The sequence below is a fragment of the Bombus fervidus genome, chromosome 13, assembly GCF_041682495.2.
Source record: "Bombus fervidus isolate BK054 chromosome 13, iyBomFerv1, whole genome shotgun sequence".
NCBI classification, from domain to species: domain Eukaryota; kingdom Metazoa; phylum Arthropoda; class Insecta; order Hymenoptera; family Apidae; genus Bombus; species Bombus fervidus.
Window position 1 is genome coordinate 8,013,820 of NC_091529.1, and position 18,026 is coordinate 8,031,845.

An 18,026-nucleotide genomic window follows, 5' to 3' on the forward strand; every position below is an offset into this window, starting at 1 on the left:
AAGACTTTTTACATCGTTCATTTCGTATAATATTTGTACAAAACAAAACTATAACAACTTTCTACTTATCTAAAAATGAACAATATTGTTGGTATTCTTATCCTATTAATTGGTATTACCTATAATTTTATTTAGTATATAGTTTAATAAATTAACAAAACAGTTTCCAAAAATTTCGTGAAAAATATATACCTATGTATCTTAAAGATATTGAGTGATCAATTAGGAATTTTTTAGTACAGTCAAATGTACGAGAATTGCTATGACAAATTCAAAATATCCTATCATCATGTAAAGATGTAGATTATCATGTAGAAATGATAAGGTGTTTTCTGTGATACTGATTTCTATACTTATAATTTTTCAAAGCAATACTCGCACAACTGATTAATCATAAATAATAAGTTGAAAATAATTCGATTAAAGTACTAATGAAACTCACGAAAGATGTTAAATAACTATTTTTTAATTAATCATCAATAATAGTACAGTCATCTTCAGATTCTATAGTACTGGTTATGCTCAAATCTTCTTTATTTTTTGATACATTTACTATATCAACTTCACCTGTAATGGAAAAATGTCCTTTTTGTGTTTTAGCTTCTTTCCTCGAATTATTATCAATAAATTCATTCGCGCCAGTCTTTTTAACTAAATCGTCATTTAAGTTACTAACCATTTTCGAAAGATCATGAACAACTCTACAAGTAATTGAGTTTGCCTGTCGCGATTCATAGAACGTCAGATCGCTTTCCTTCTTAACAGAAATACATGAAATATTGCTACTTGAAGCAGTTGACTTATCCATAGTTTCTAGCATTTCAGAAACGTATGGCGAATTAGCTTCTATTAGATCCTTTAATGATGTTTCGTTTGGATCGGGCAACTCTTCAGAATTTTCAGCTTGTTTGCTTTGAGAGTTCATACTCCGTTTTTGTAAGAACTGAATAAAATGATCTTCGTAACTGCCAGATTGCTTATTACCCTTTTTAACAGACGATGTCGAAACATTATCCTTTTTCCCCGATTGTTTATTTTTCGTTAACGCAAAATACAATATAGACCTATCATAATTTTCCAATTCTGCAGAATTTATTTGTACAGATTTATCTACCAACAGAACAGAATGGTTACCTACGGCTCGTTCTATAGTGCTTCTTTTTTTGAAGATATTTATTCCATCGACCACATTTGTATTACCAACCAGATCAGATGGGCTCATAATACCGTACTCTATTTCATCGCTAATATTGGAATCTTCGTCGGATTCATTTACGCAAATCATATCAAGAGGTATTTCTTCACGCTTTCCGCGATAAGTCTTGCGAATATTATTCTTATCTATAGACTGAGTAAGTCCCACTTTTGTTGAATATTTTCTCCATCTATTATATTCACGTATTATTCTGTCATTAATATACGCTAATTGAGTCACAGTATTGCGTATGTCAGAATGAAACTGTTTGATTAAAAGACGAGCGTCGGTCGGTTCATAGTTTTTAAATTCCTCTCGTTTAGCCGTATCGAACAAATCTTGGAATTTCATCTTGAGATGAAGTAGAATACTATTAATCTCTTTGCCATGAGGAAGTAACCTTTGGTTTAATGTTTTCGCATTATGCCTTTTTTGTACATCTTGTTTCGCTGTAATAGTATAATTATTCTTAGAAGATGAACTTAGAAGAGCAACAGGTACTGCTTTGTCATTACTATTGGAACTGCTAGTAGGTCGTGGAACTCCTGACGGACCGACAACCGCTACATCTTCTGAATCACTGTCGATCTCAATGATATTCAGGTTCGTGTTTGTACGCGGTGCCTGCGGCTTAGGCAAGAAGAACCGTGGTCGATGTATTAAGTTAATGTTCTGATTAGGTATAGTAACCATTGACGTTGGCGTAGAATGTAGTGTCTGATATAAATTCACTTTGTTCGTCTGGTTTAGCGAAGTAGGTACATGACGGCGAGGTGCAATAGGTGATGAAGATTGCAAAAAATTAGAATTTGCAACAACATTCATAACAGCCGTGTTATACATTGTTGGCTGTTGAGCAATGGGGAGATTCATTCTATGATGACCAGGGTTTACTTGAGATTGCGAGATAATAGTACCATCTGCTCCAATAGTGGTATTTTCGCACTCAACCATCGTTTGCTCGCATGAGAGTAAAGATGGTAATATTCTATTGTTATCCGTGGAAGTATCGTCTGATATTCCGATATATTTATCAGACATAGATATACTATTACCGTTGGAAAATTTTGTTTTGCCACGACCCTTTTTTTTACGTTTAGAAACAGCATTTGGTACTATTTGTTTGGGCATGTAAGTTTCGTCCTCTTCTTCCGAATTCGAGCCATTTCGTCGACGCTTCCGTTTTCTTCTGCGCGGACAGCATTTCGATTCGTCAGTGTTCATTTTATCGTCTATTTCCTCTTGAGGCAACTTACAATTTTGATATATTCTGCAATCATTTAAAATACATGTAATTAAATTTAAGAGAAATCTTTTATTTTTTATTTCTATTTTAGTAATTGTTTACCTATTTATTGTTTGAATATGCTGAAGCAAGGCCCAACAAGTTCCTCTAGCATTATACAGATCTGTGGGATCACAGACAAAGCATTTCCATCTCTCAACTGCTTCAATTTTTTTTCTCAATATGGGATCAAAGTTTCTTTTAATACATTTGTAACAGAAAGTGTTACTACAAAAGGAACAGCAGTATAAGTTACCACCATTTGCGCACCATCTACAAAACATATCTGTATCATCATCACCTGTAAAATATAATTAAGAAAGCCCATCAAATTTTGTTGAGTTGTTAGATGTAGATACCAATAAAGTATATACCTTGTTCAAAAGTGCCATCACCATAGAAATCTTTGCATTTTGCACACAGTAATGTATGTAATACAGGATGTTCAAACATGTTATGAGCATCTGCTGGTGCAGAGCCAATGTGTGCATCGCATGCGGTACAATGCAGTCTTTGGAACTGTACTACTGAGATATCTAAAACACATCAATTTAATAATATTTTAAATGTTTATTCTCCTATGACTTGTGACTCTTATTATACATTAAGAACTTTAAAAACTTAATTTATGAAATTATATTTGTTGCATTGAATACAACTTAGGAAACATACATGTATCTCACTAGATCACTATTGTCTGTAAAATAAAGAATTGCAGTAAATGTATCTTAGAACATAACTCCTGTTGTCGAATTTGTGATTTTTTTAAAAATTAAACGTGAACATTTCTACATCGCAAAAATATGCAAAAAAAGCTGCATGTTGTATCAAATAATGTTAAAAACGAATTTGTTAAGAAAGAAGAAGTTAACAGACAATGAAAATGAATTGTGAATAAATATTATAAATTTACCATTGCCAAACATAAGCTTGTAATAATTATATTCCTCTTGAGAAATAGGTACTGGAGCATTAGTCGTACTCGGAAGTAATTCCTTAGGAGTTACTGCAATATGAAGGTTAGACATTATAGTTCACGATAATTCATAGAAAGTCATCTCACGAGACTTCACGACCTCACCGTTTTCTTTAATGTCTACCTCCTTCACTTCGTCCACTTGCACTTCAAGCATGTTTGAGATATCCATTCGTGTAAGCGATAACATACAACGTTACGTTTCAAAACACAGGTTATCGCACCGCCATTTTCCTGCAAGCGCACCGGCCTGCAATTTCGCCATGGGATCTTTCAAACGTTCAAAAAGATATGCTGTAAGGAAAATTCTCTATCTAAGTCTGTCTAAGTAACTATAAAACTCTAAGAAGATAAATAGGCATACTTTTCTTTAATTGTTAAACAACATTCTGGAGTCTTTTAAGTTTGGCATAATTTTTGTCACATAAAGAATACTAAAAAAATTCGTTGAGATATTTTCATACATATAATTAAGGATTGTAAAATTATATATTCAAAAGAACGGTAAATAATAATAATAATAGTTTCTTTCTTAGCCTCCCAGCCAAAAAAATGGTAAAGTAAGTTTTATTACATGCAATTATTCTGTAATACAGTAACGTAAATCAGTATCTCACAAGAACAATTGTACTTAATGACTATTTTTATATATATATATGTTATATTATGAGATATATATATGTAAGCCAATACGAAACATTTTGCAGGAACAGAGACGATGATATAATATAAATTACTATTTATTTATCAATATAAAAAACATTGCCGAGTTCATGAAAGACTTAAGTGAGCTATTTCTAAAGTAAGTTTGAATATTCGATCGCGCGGCCGACAACTCACCCCTTTGTTCATCACTGCGACTGCGGGAATGAATTTATTTACAAATGGCGATCATTTCTCAGATTTGATTATAAAACGATTCAGGCTGATTAAGAATTCTCTAAGTATACAGCTATGACTGAAAATGCGGAGAACTCTAAAAAAACATCATTACAAAGATCTGCGGAAAAATTGACGGAGGAAATTCAAAGTATGGCCAATTATAAAAGTCTTTATGCTGAAATTCAGGTACTCGCAAAGTACATAAATATAATCATTAGCCTTATTAGTAACAAAAATTGATAAATTTTTCAAAACAAAGATTTAAATATTTAAGAAAATTTATCTATTTAAAAAACAAAAAAAGCAATTCTAATTAAAGATAAGATTCTAAAGAAATATAGAGCTGCTTTTAATGTGGAACCGGAAATGCAAAGTATTCAAAAAATCAAAAACGCTACAGACAATTTTAACCTCTTTTTAGAAACTTGTTGCCTCTACTGCAGTAAAGAGAGAAGATTTTAAAAATACATTACTGGAGGCGTTAAAAAGTAATGGTTTAGAAACAGAAATTAGAAATACCGTATTTCATTGGGTCAGATCACAGGTAGACATAATTTTTATTAATTTTTATCTATTCAGAACTTATTGTCTAAACGTGAACTTTCTTTTTAACTAAATGTTTTTTAAGGGTTCTTTATCAACTGCAACAGAAATATCCATGGAAGAAGTAGATCTAACTTATTTGAAAAAAGCTCAAATTCAATGGGAACGTAGAATACAAAAGTCATTAAATTCAACCTGTAATGAATTAAATGTGCCACTGGCACGCATAAGACCGAACGCAGATCGCGAAGAATTTGCTGAAAAATGGAATGAATTAAGCACTTATGATATCGGTGACTTTAATATTGATTCAGTGAATAAAAATTCTAGTAAAAGTACTGAAATGATTATCCTAATAAATTTAAATTTTCTTTTATTTAATATTTAGATCTATCACAATATAGACCTCTTTATGCCCCAAAAGATTTTTTAGATGTACTGTTTTCTATCCGAAATCCTGCTTTCAAAAAACATTCGTAAATATGCATTATTTTTTAAATAAAAATCATATTGTTTTTCTTAATGTTAATAAAAAATAACAATTTTCCAGAGACGAATTGAATTGGGAGTTCAGTCATATACAAATTCGTGTAAAAACACTCACGCAATTGGTATACCATTTTTTGTTATACTTTTTTAAATAAGTAGATATGTTCGAATTACAGATAATATGAATAGTGAATTATTATTATTTTTTCTTTAATAGAGACGCGTGTATTTGGAGTTGGCAAAGGGTATGTCATTACTAGGTGTAAATCCAGACATGCCAAGTTCAGAAAATTTTGGAAATCTAGAAGAGGAGAGGATTTTCATCGGTGAGAAGGTATTGAAATCGAATCACGCTCCAATAGCGCAACAATTCTTAAAGCGTGGGGCTCCTCGAGCACTTCGTGGCAGTCTTTGGTCCCTTGTATTAGGATCCACAGTAAAACAAAATGTAAAAATGTTGTTAAATGTTATTTCTTTTCTTAAGAAAAAAATTACAATCTGAATATTTTTTAGGATATAGAATATTATGAAGAATTAAAAAATATGGTGTTACAGTACGATATCGTTATAGATAAATTGATAATAAAGGTAAATTTTAAGCTTTTTAAATAATTAAACAATTTTTTTTCGCTCATTCTCCCAAATTATATCTCCAATTACTTTTATTTTAGGATGTGCAGCTAACAGCACGAAATGACGATCAGTATTTTGTGTTCGAAGACGTTTTATATAAAACAATGTTATGTTTTTCTCGTGATTCGGAAGTATTAGCACCAGTTACAACTGACAGAAGTGCTGGAGGCCAAGTCATACACGCTGTTTTACAAGGAAAGCCAGCCACTTTGGAAAACACCCTAGTCTTCCCACCAAGCGGTGTGATTCCATTTCATGGATTCACGATGTATGGTATAATATACATTAAACATTGTTTGAAATCAATATGAAGGAATCTATGACCATAAGAAATACTAGTCCATAAGAATGTACAAAATTCAATTAAGTTGTGAATTAAATATTATTAATATTATTAATATTATATATAATATATATATAATATTTTAGCTACGCCATTTTGTTACCTATACGATGACCCGTGCGCAATGTATTATACGTTTCGAGCTTTTTATTTACGATATTGGTTTCGATTACACACCGTATCTAGCCACGAACAAGGTATTGTAGCACTGTGTTTGCTTTTTGAGAGGTTACTACAATGCCACGAACCATTGCTTTGGATTCACTTTAGAAACATTCACATACAACCGTAAGTTCAATTTATTTTGTACATTCATACCATCATTAAACGATATTTATTTTTAGGGTAAGAATTGTTTTTAAATGGATCATGAGAGGCTTCAGTGGTCATTTACCGCCAGAACAGTTGCTTTGCCTCTGGGACTTAATTTTAGCATACGATTCATTAGAAATTATCCCCTTACTCGCGGTTACTATTTTGAGCTTTCGAAAAGAAAATTTAATGCAAGTTAATAATCAACAAAGTGTTGAGGTAGGAATAGATTTTATATTAATTATTCATCTGCCAGTTATTTATTTACTACTTCTTATTTATTTAAATTTATTTTACTAATTACCTATTTTCAGGCTGTTTTGGCAGACTTGTCCTCTTTAAAGGTTGTTCCATTATTGCAATTGGCTTTGTTAAGAGAATAACAGTAAATGAAAAAAAAAAGACACATGAGAACTTGATTTAAATATACATTTCAAATTTAAGTAGGAATAATCCCTCTTCTTGCGTTTGCGCACATTGATATACGTCTTTATCTCTCGTCCATGATTTATGAATTGTTATTACAATAATTCAGATTATTCAACAACTTATTGGATGATCAAACATTTTAAACACTCCGATAATTGAATAATTTAAAAAACTCATAAATCCGTTGACATCATCAATTTCGTCAATGCTAAAATTATCGCCATTTCTTTCACATATGGCTGGAATGACGACCAATATTCTCTGTACTAGCAGCTGATTTCCGAACGTAACTAGACATATATAGGGTGCCTTACAAATACAAATGTACGTGTGTCTAATAAAAATATATATTCTAAAAATGTGATAAACATTTTAATAGAATATAAGATTATTAAATTTTTTATTCAATAGTTGAACTTATTTTTTATAATTCAATTCAAATAATTATTAATACAAGAACAATTTTATATAACAATTTGAAATATCACTTCTCTTCTTTATTTTATCATGAACTTACGTACATTGAGCTCTGGATAAATTATGCTGTTGGTTTTTTACTATTTAATACATTTTATTCAGATTTAATAAGATATACAATATATTCCTTTAAGATTAAGTTTTTTAGAATATTTTATAATATTTTCTAAGTACTGAAAGCAGTTATAAATAATTTGAATTTTTTACGTTCCTATTGATAAAAGTTTTTCTCGGCCTTCAACCCTTTTATTTCTTGTTTTTATATGACATTTTATTTCTTTGGGACACATTGTACGATGTTACTTGTGATCGACAAAGATAGAAAAAGTTTTTTGGTGGGGGGGACTTTCCTGTTTCCGCCTGTCAGCCGTGGAGATCAGAGACGCCTACCTGCCATCGTCGTTGTGTTTATAGTAGCTGGTTCTTTGATAAATTGTATTCTGTGCAAATATCTTGTGAAACGCGTGCAAAGCCACGCCGATCAGCAGCTTGTGAGTAGAAGCATCGCTGAATTTCATTTTCCTCCGTTTCAGAAATTATATTTGATTGTCATTGTTATTACTTGCGGAGTTACGACACTTACGACAGATAAGGGTGGGGTGGTTCTCACCCCCAAATTATTAGTCATGCACAGCTTGTACCAGTGTCGAAACCCTCCGTTAGCATTATCTTTTCTACACATCTAGATAACAACAATAAATCACTTAATCACAAAATTTAACAAAAATTTTGTAATAAATAAAGATATATTCATCCACATTTTTCTTATACTTTTTTACCAAAAACAGTTATTAAACACCGCTTAAATTAAAGTAACTTGTTTATGTGTAACATTATCTTTATCAGATTACATGGTTTAAACAGAAGTTAGTCCAGAAGGTGTAAAGTTGAAAACGTCAAAATGGCTTGGCGTTTCAAAGCATCCAAATATAAAAATGCGGCTCCAATTGTTCCTAAACCAGAGGCCTGCATTAGAGACATCTCAGTTGGCTCGTATCAAACTTATGGCAATAATATTGCAGCATCTGCTGCATTTATGGCATTTAATGTAGATCATAATGGTATATTTATATATTTTAATATAAATTATATATTCCATATTTTTGTGTTAAATTATATCTTTTTTTGTTTTTTTCAATCAGGATCTAATCTTGCTGTGTTACCACTGGAGGATTGTGGCAGAAAAAGTAAAACTATGCCTTTACTTCATGCTCATGCAGATACAGTAACAGATATGGATTTTTCCCCATTTCATGATGGTTTATTAGCTACTGGTTCACAAGATTGTCTTGTAAGTCATAATGTTTTTCACATAATGTTTTTATATATTGTTTTATAACTTTGTTTATTATTTAATTAAATATCTTATAAATTATTATGTTATTTATTGTAGGTCAAGTTGTGGCACATTCCAGAAGCTGGCTTGGAAGAACCTCTATGTAATCCTGAATGTACATTCTCCCACCGTCAAAGAAGAGTAGAGGTGGTGTGTTGGCATCCTTCAGCTGAACACCTTCTAACAACAGTATCATATACAAACCTGTCTTTATGGGATGTGATTTCACAACAAGAACTATTTTGTAATTACAATATCATATTTCTTACTAGGTGAAACGTTTTCCAATAATTTCCAATTTAGTTAATACTGCTTTATTATATTACAGCCAACAATGAACATACAGATGTAATTCAGTCTTTAAGTTGGAAGCAAGATGGTGTGATCTTAGCTACATCTTGCAAAGACAAACAATTGAGAATAATAGATGCTCGTGCTTCTACTTGCATCGTCAATTCTTGTTCCAGTCATCAAAGTATCAAAGATTCTAGATGTGTTTGGCTGAATAATAGTGACAGAATACTTACTACTGGATTTGATGCAGCTAGATTAAGACAGGTTTATATAAGAGATTTGAGGCATCTAAATGAACCAGTAAAAATGTTAGAATTGGATTGTAGCACAGGGTGAGAATTCATTAATGAATAATCTTATTAAATTGATTTTACCATAAACACAAAGTATATTCCATAGGATTCTAATGCCTCTGTTTGATCCGGATACAAACATGCTTTTCCTGGCTGGAAAAGGAGATACTACTATCATGTATATGGAAGTTATGGATAAGGATCCATTCCTAGTTGAAGGTATTCGTCACAGTGGAGAGCAAACAAAAGGAGTATGTTTGGTACCAAAACGAGCATTAAATGTGATGCAAGCCGAAGTTAATAGATTACTGCAACTTACGTCTAATATGGTGATACCTATTATGTATCAAGTTCCACGAAAAGTAAGTGCATTGTAGTATAATATACTACAGTACGTAACATATTTTAGAGAGATAAGAAATCCCAAAATTTCTATTCTAGACATACAGGGATTTCCATGCAGATATATACCCAGATACAGTAGGGTGTATTGCACAAAATAATGCAGCAGCCTGGATTAAAGGGCATAATATGCCTGTTCCAAAAATATCCTTAGATCCCGCTAAAAGAAATAAAGGGGAGGAACCTATTGCTGTAAGTAAATGTTTCTATAGATTTTTGGGCACTTTTAAGTTTAAAAGATGTATAAAATATAGTAGGATTTTTCATAGGGGACATAGAAAATTATAATAAAGTTTATCATTTTTTATGAATATATGATTTTGTTAAATTGCACGCTTATCATCATCATTTCATTTCATTTCATTACCCATTTTGCTATCCAGTTTGCTAGTTTTGAAACAAGTTTTGAAAATATCTTTTTGTAAACATTTTTTTAAATGTGTTGTGTGACTTTGGATTGTATTTATAATTAATTTTTATTATACACTATAGTGCAAAATGAATAATAGCACAATGTATCAGATAATGTAATTAAGCAATGTAAAATTAATGAATACATCATAAAGATTAAAATTGCATTTTCTGATATTTTGCTATTTGTGTGATGTACATATGCATATGAGAGTAATATAGAAGTAGAACATGATCTAAATATTTTCATTATTTGTGCTGTAAGTTCATAATCTTTTATATGCATTTTATTTAAGAAAAAAGTTTTGGCTGATAATGTACGTTTTATTTTGCATCATTTGATTTTATTTCCTCATGTTCTGTGTATATTTTTTCACGTTTCAGATATCCAATGTATGTTTTATAGTTTATACATTAGCACCATTCAAAGTGTTATTCCTGGCACGTGTAATTTAAATGGCAATTGATGTTCTGTAGCTTATTCTATCAGCGTAAGTAATTCTACGTATGCGCGAAACATAGTTATTCTTGTGTTCTTAGGCGAATGCTTCGATATACTCTTTCTTTTTGTACATACATTCTCAAACTTTTTGCTACGTTTAGGTGTAGAAAAAACAGGTTTCGAGATTGTTGTTTATTTGCATTGTTCCCTTATATTTTTTCCGCAATTACAAATGTGCAGATAATGCGTATGTACATGTGACAAGCTTGTAGAAATTACATATATCATTGACGTAGAAAGAAAATCTTGAAAATGGATGTTGGACTTTACTAATTTCGTTCAAACAGTTTGCGTTATTAAGGAATTTACTCTCAGGTACATAAGGGAAACTTAGCGACGCTCAAAGAAAATGAACGAGAAATAAAAATGGAGCAGAAGCAATCGACCAAACCTACCACCGTCACCACGCCGAAAACTTACACGAAGACACAAGAGGTGATCGAGAAAGAGCCAATGCCAGAGAACGATATCGAAAAGTTAGAAGATATGAAGAAAATCGAGGTTGAAGATGACAAAAATAAAGTGCAAAACGGAGGGCAAATGATTCCACCGAAGCCTCTGCCAAGGTCGTCGAGAACTAATAGCATTTCCGAGGATGAACCGAAGCCAGTCGCACGTCCTCGTACATCACCAAGCGTGGGTTCAGTAGTTACATCCGTGAACCCTAATGCGATTGGGGGATATAAGGTTGTAATCTGGCTATAAGAGAAAATAATAGTGTTATGAAAAGAATTTTATTTTACAAAATGTTCTACTTCTGTATGCTTGATGATATCGTGTGCCCTTATATACCGTTTCATTTATTTCATTACAGTCATAATCACCATAAATAGCTTATTACGAATAGATTTTTATTAGAAGAACAAAAAATAATTCTTATTATTTCTTTGTTTTTAGCCCCGACTTGGACCAAAACCATTTCAAGCAAAGTCTGGCAGTCAAGAATTTTCATTCGACAAGATATTTTCGGTCCCTGTTGCACCGAATAACGATACTAATGGCTATCAAAATGACCTGAACAATCAAATAGAGAACAATACAGAACCAGAGAAATCGCCGCCATTTAATAATGAACGTATGAAAGAAGCGGAAAATGGAAAAAGCGATTCTAGTTCTTTGGAGGAGGATGCTAATTCAAGTGATTCTGGTTATAAACCGAAAACGCCGAGCACTGCGGAAAGACGCAAAGTATTTGAGATAAAAGTCAAAGATGACTCACCTGAAAGCGAAGATCTTGGAAATTTTGAACGGGGCAATGCAAACAGAAATTCTATAGCTGAGAGAAGGAGGCTTTATGAGAGTCGTTCTGTGTCTGTAACTGATGGAAACTTAGCCGAGAAAGCAATGGGATCGCCAACGATGTTGAGACGCAGAGATTCATTTAAAACTAAAAGTGAAGTAATTAAAGAAGACGAAGTTAAGAAAGTTATCTCGATGTTGCGTCAACAGAGCATGGATCCTCGCTTGGAAAAAGTGGATAATTCTGTGACGCCAACGCCTAAGAGAACATCAACTGTGTTTGGTAAGAAAAGTATAAAAAATAAATACTTTTTTTATACAACAAATATATTATTAATGACTTGCGTTTATTGTATATAGGTAGGGTATCGAAATTTCGACATTTGAAAGGTACACCTGGTCATAAATCTACACATATTGAAAATATAAGAAACATTAGTCGTCAAATATCTGGAGAATGCGATGGTTTTCATGGTACTTTGCATTTTGTATAAAATACTTCACTTCTTATACAAGAAATTTACCTTCAATAATTGTTATATCATTACAGCCAACCCTGATCGTGTCGCGGTGCCACTTAGCGGACCAGGTGGTAAAATAGCAGTCCTTGAATTGAAGAAAACCGGAAGGCTACCAGATGGTGTAATGCCAGCGTTAGTACATGGTGCCACTATAATGGATTTCCAATGGAATCCATTCGATAATCAGCGATTAGCTGTCGGTAAAGGAATCAATATTTTTTTAATTATTGTAATATTTTGTAATGAAAACATTTGTCAAATGATAGTGATATTATTGTTCCTTAATAGCATGTGATGATGGAATGATCCGGTTATGGGAAATACCAGAATCCGGATTAGCAGAGCCAACAAACGAACCAAAATACACCATAAAAGCTCATACCGATAAAATATATTTAATCAAATTTCATCCATTGGCATCAGATGTTTTGGCATCGGCATCTTACGATATGACCGTGAAAATTTGGGATCTGACACTTTTATCATCTTGCGAAACTGCTGTTGCGAAGATTACTCTGATGGGACATACAGATCAAATTTTCAGTTTAGCGTGGTCACCATGCGGTCAGTATCTCGCCAGTACATGCAAAGATGGAAAGTTACGAGTTTACAAACCGAGATCTAGCGATATGCCAGTTAAAACTGGTAAAGGACCTGTTGGTACCAGAGGCGCACGAGTTGTGTGGGCATTGAAAGGACAATTTCTCGTTGTACTGGGTTTTGACAAGTAAGGATTTATACGATTATTTGAATCATATATTGGGTCTTACAAAATATGTGAGAAATATTTATAGAATCTATTCTAAACATCAAAACAATGAAGGAAGATTTCTATACAAAAATATTGATTCAAGCTTATTTTTCAAGTTACATAGCTTTATTTTAGTTTTTATATTTAAAATCGACTTTATAGATATTCTCCACATATTTTGTGACATCCTATATAGATTACAATAACTTGTTACTATTTATATTTTTTTTTTTCAGAGTTTCAGAAAGACAAATATATGTGTTTAAAACGGACAATCTTAATACTCCATTAACTACAGTCGGATTAGATGTTTCGCCTGCAATTTTGATGCCATATTACGACGAAGACAGTTCAACGCTCTTCTTGACAGGACGTGTAAGTGAATACCAAAAAGTTTAAATACTTTATAAGTAATAATAGAAGATAATAGAAGATAGAGATAATTTAGAAAATATGTTTCATATAAAATATATTTTTAGGGTGATTCTACAATATATGCTTTTGAAGTAACAGAAGAACCACCATATTGTTGTCCACTTAGCCATCATCGATGCAGCAGTTTGCATCAGGGTTTATCGTTTCTTCCTAAGAATAGATGCGATGTTGCTAGTGTAGAATTTGCATCGGCTTTAAGATTAACAAATAACACGATAGAACCTCTAAGTTTCACCGTTCCACGTATAAAGGTAGATTTAATATAGCTTGCAAAAAGGCAAGGACAATAAGTTAATTTTAATTGTTTCAGAGTGAACTTTTCCAAGATGATTTATTCCCACCAACAAAAGTTACATGGAAGCCAACTATGACTGCTACTGAGTGGTTTAATGGAGCTAACAAGCAAGCATATAGAATAAGCCTAAAACCACCTGGCATGGACAATTGTAAGGAATGACTAATATTTTTATTAAAAGTATTATAATAGTATTTGTATTAAAAATGTTATGAATATTTATGTTTTATATATAGTAACTGAAAATCAAGGCCAAGGTGTAGTTACCGCCCCAGTTGCGGCGAAACAACAATCAGCCACTCCATTTTCTGTATCTGCCCAACCTTTCAACAGACTGGGATGGAATCCCGACGTAAAAGCTAAACAAGAGGAAGTAAGTAAATATTTAAAAACAAATCAGCGTCATGCATGAGTATAGTATCGTATCGTGAAATATAAAAATTCCTTATAGAATGCAATCATTTTTAATTATTTTGGCATGCGTTCTTTTACATGTTTTAATTCTTTTTATAATTATTGCTGCAAATCTTTAAGACATTGCAAGATATACCATTTCTGTATAAACTGTATAGAATTTCTTAATATAAATTTAAAAGATTTGCAGTTATATTTCTTACTTGGTCTGAGGGTGTTAATGTATGTGTGGTAGATCCAGAAAACTATGAGCAACTTTGTGGGTGATGTAATACAGTGCTCCTTGGAGCAGGATCACATGGAAGGTGTAGAGGAGCACGAATGGGTAGGTATCATTTGTTGTAAGGTTGGAAACAAAATAATTCTTGTATTATAATATTAAAGAATTTCGATCATATTGATATGATCATATCTTTATACATTGAACTTTAATAATACATTTGCAATTCCGTTATTTTAATTACAGGATGAGTGAAGATTGTGCGACATCGGTAGGTCATTAAAATAAAACGGTAAGATAAAATAAATTTATATGTAGCTGTTCGAAACGTAATTTATTTATAAGTTAAAAATCACAGCATGAGGGGAAGTATTTCGATATTAGCATCGTACATGTTGAGAGATATTTATAATTGGAATGATATTTCCAACATAAATTTTTGTTCAGGAAAGTTAACAATACGTGTGCGAGTTTCTTCAATTGTGGTAATATTTTAATATAGGTACAATTACCTAGGTTATTATATCAATTTTATTTCAAAGAAACGGAGGACTGGACATTAAAGTATTTCCAACTTCGCGTTAAAATTCTCGTAACATATTCTATATAGTTCAGTGAAGAAGTCCTTGTAAAAAAATGCGATTGCAGTCCTTGTTATAAATGATTTCTATTAACTGCCATTTGATTCATTTGATATTAAGGATAACTACATAGGATAATTAACAGTAAGTGCTGTACTAGAGATTTAGATTTACAGATATCTACCAGAATTTGACAATAGTTTCGATTATATGTTTATGATTTTGAGATCACGTACTATTTCAAAGTGTGTTTTTAGCACTGAGTGAAAACGAATCTACTGAATAATTTTGTTGTGTTATTTATAAGATTTGAGAATGCTCTAAATTAAAAATATAGAAGACTTTTTAGTGTATTAATTAGAAATGGGCATTGCTTGAATGGATATCCTTGTAATTGCATTTAAATCGAAAATTAATTAACAATTTCTTTAAAAAATTATTAAATATTTTTTAAAACTAAACTTCGTCTGATAAATATATTATTTTTAAAAAGTAATGTTTCTTTTTGTAAACAATTTGTTATTAATCAACAAGCACTGCTCCTTTCTATTACTAAATAAAACAGTATGTAATGATCCATAAAATAATTAGTCTCAAAAGAATAACATATGATTTATATAGTATTGTATACCTATTAGTGCCACATACCTTTCTTTATTTAACATTATCAATGATACTCTCAGTGTATACATTACTGTAATCATAATCATCATACGTGTGATACTAGCGAACGATACTTTTTTCATGAATCAAGAATAGAAATTTCTACAATACATCACGCACATGAATGAAAAAGTTACACGTACTAAGTTATAAGTCGACAATTATGTTATACGGCGAAGTATACACACAATAAGTAGTTGTACGTTCAGCGTTTTCCTGAATCTTAAGCGGTTAACAACCATGTCGAATATAATGAATAAACCAAATTTTATACTCTTTCAATTGCGCCAAAGTATTTGTAAAAAATATCGAGGATCCACCAAAATGTATCATAGCGCGAAATTATTCTTTCAATTCATTGTGCATTTATGATTAGAATGTCGAAGCGTGAATTCCATATTTATTGGTAGTCAGGAAATGAGAATGTTTTTAGATTGCAAGTAGTATAAAGATGCCTATTTTGTCTATGCAATATACACTGAATTCGTACTGTTTAATGGTCTAATAGAAATTAAGAATGATAGAATGATTTACCATTTCTATAAACTATATTCATTTACAATTTTATACAAGTGTATCCTATTCCATTTAGATAGACCATTTTTTATACAATATTAGGTTGTAACATAGGTAAATTCGCTTAAACTCAATATTTTTCTTTATTTGATTGAACTTGCTTATATTACAACCCAATAAAATAGTCTAATCAGATGTAACGATAGTTTCTTGTAACTATTAAGAATATAATGGCGTTCCTATTCCTGTGATTGAAAGCAGTTTTGTATAAACAAAGATCCCTCCATTTTAGTATATCGATTTTCAATAACGTCTACAAGCAAACATGGAATTTACGCTTCCATGCGAGAATCACGCACATTTTATACTTTTATATTTCAGCATCGGTAACTTATTAATCATATGTAAAAACGAGATTAATCATGGGTGCTATGCCGTTTCGACAAACCCTAGCTTGTAGTAGCCAGAATAATGAAAATACGACAAATCATACAATTTGTTTTTTTATGATTGCTTAATTTGCTCAACAATCCAAAATAACACATTCCAGTATTGTATTTTGACATAGAAAAGGCACAGGATCATCAATCGTAAGAAATTAAAAAGGTGCCAAAAGTTTCATGCAACAATTGAAAGAAGAAAAAGTTCATGAATTAAATTTCCTATACAATGGATTGAACGTCTTAAAGCATTTAAGAAAATTGCATATATTTTTCTCTACATTTCTCACACACATTTTTATACCATTTGTTAGAAACATAAAAGTTCCCTTGATAAATCAAAGATAACAAAACTTTTGTAAGCATCAAGAGTAAAAAAAAAAGTAGAACAGAGAGGAACAAGGTAATACTTCGCTATGAAAAGAAAAGAAATATAACTCCCATTTGCATCGTCCGCGTTGTAATTCACATTTGTATGTCTAAATAATTATCCGTCAGATATTCTAGAACTGAGAAACATCGTTGTTGCATATTTTATTACCCTTACTTTTTTATATTATTGTATTTTTTAGTAGGTTTATATATAAGCAGATTAAAAGTCATATACATAAAAAGTATTATATAAAAATGATATCTGAAAAAGTTATTATAAGTTGCACAATAATTCCTTTTTACCTCTATTTTTAAATTTTCTTCCATTATGCCCTTGAGTGAAACTATGGATTGTAACAAAATTAAAAGGATGTAAATGGAAAAGATGATTATAAAACAGATAAAGATTGTTTCTAACTTATAATGCTTCTCAAGAATACTATCTCATGTGCAACTCTTTCATGCCGTGAATTTTCTTTTGTTATGAACAGTAGATTTATAATCACTCTCAGTAATTAATGCGATCTTTCGTAAGCCGCGATTTGAAAATCTTGTTCCGAAGAAATTATTTCGATTGCAACAAGAAGTTTCTTAGTACTCAATATTGCGCTATGACTGATCGCTAAGTAATTTTATCATGTAGTGACATACCTTTGTATCGACCTTATACCTCTTACATGTATTTCACTTATAAAACCTTTTTATCAAAAATATATATCTAATGTGTTCTCATAATTTTATACCCTCATATTACTTATACTTCAACTTCAATAAAAA

General features: G+C 31.5%; 3 protein-coding genes across 4 annotated transcripts; 2 read left to right on the plus strand and 1 right to left on the minus strand.

Annotated features, from left to right (window-relative positions):
* Positions 1–3: 3 nt before the first annotated feature.
* On the minus strand, positions 4–3,783 carry LOC139993773 (uncharacterized). The gene is made up of 5 exons (XM_072015806.1): positions 3,562–3,783; positions 3,394–3,486; positions 2,855–3,016; positions 2,544–2,781; positions 4–2,465 (listed from the first exon to the last, which is right to left on the minus strand). The coding sequence occupies exons 1-5, from the start codon at positions 3,644–3,646 to the stop codon at positions 470–472; spliced, it is 2,574 nt and encodes an 857-aa protein (XP_071871907.1). The 5' UTR covers positions 3,647–3,783; the 3' UTR covers positions 4–469.
* A 27-nt stretch (positions 3,784–3,810) lies between these two features.
* LOC139993775 (TBC1 domain family member 19) lies at positions 3,811–7,446 on the plus strand. Its single transcript, XM_072015812.1, has 13 exons — positions 3,811–4,016; positions 4,164–4,258; positions 4,359–4,524; positions 4,760–4,882; positions 4,967–5,174; positions 5,270–5,357; positions 5,432–5,492; positions 5,588–5,818; positions 5,884–5,958; positions 6,042–6,276; positions 6,433–6,634; positions 6,691–6,877; positions 6,973–7,446. Exons 3-13 carry the CDS (start codon positions 4,411–4,413, stop codon positions 7,039–7,041), a joined length of 1,593 nt encoding a protein of 530 aa, XP_071871913.1. The 5' UTR covers positions 3,811–4,016; positions 4,164–4,258; positions 4,359–4,410; the 3' UTR covers positions 7,042–7,446.
* Positions 7,447–7,903: 457 nt separating this feature from the next.
* Pod1 (coronin) lies at positions 7,904–17,984 on the plus strand. Of its 2 annotated transcripts, XM_072015804.1 has the most exons (18): positions 7,904–8,055; positions 8,411–8,625; positions 8,707–8,855; positions 8,958–9,144; positions 9,229–9,526; positions 9,594–9,849; positions 9,929–10,081; positions 11,118–11,489; positions 11,700–12,324; positions 12,402–12,515; positions 12,592–12,762; positions 12,851–13,289; positions 13,550–13,688; positions 13,793–13,999; positions 14,059–14,194; positions 14,280–14,416; positions 14,693–14,782; positions 14,924–17,984. In XM_072015804.1, the coding sequence occupies exons 2-18, from the start codon at positions 8,466–8,468 to the stop codon at positions 14,930–14,932; spliced, it is 3,642 nt and encodes a 1,213-aa protein (XP_071871905.1). In that variant the 5' UTR covers positions 7,904–8,055; positions 8,411–8,465; the 3' UTR covers positions 14,933–17,984. The 2 variants fall into 2 exon arrangements, with proteins under 2 accessions (XP_071871905.1, XP_071871906.1); XM_072015805.1 differs by lacking the exon at positions 11,118–11,489.
* Positions 17,985–18,026: the final 42 nt, after the last annotated feature.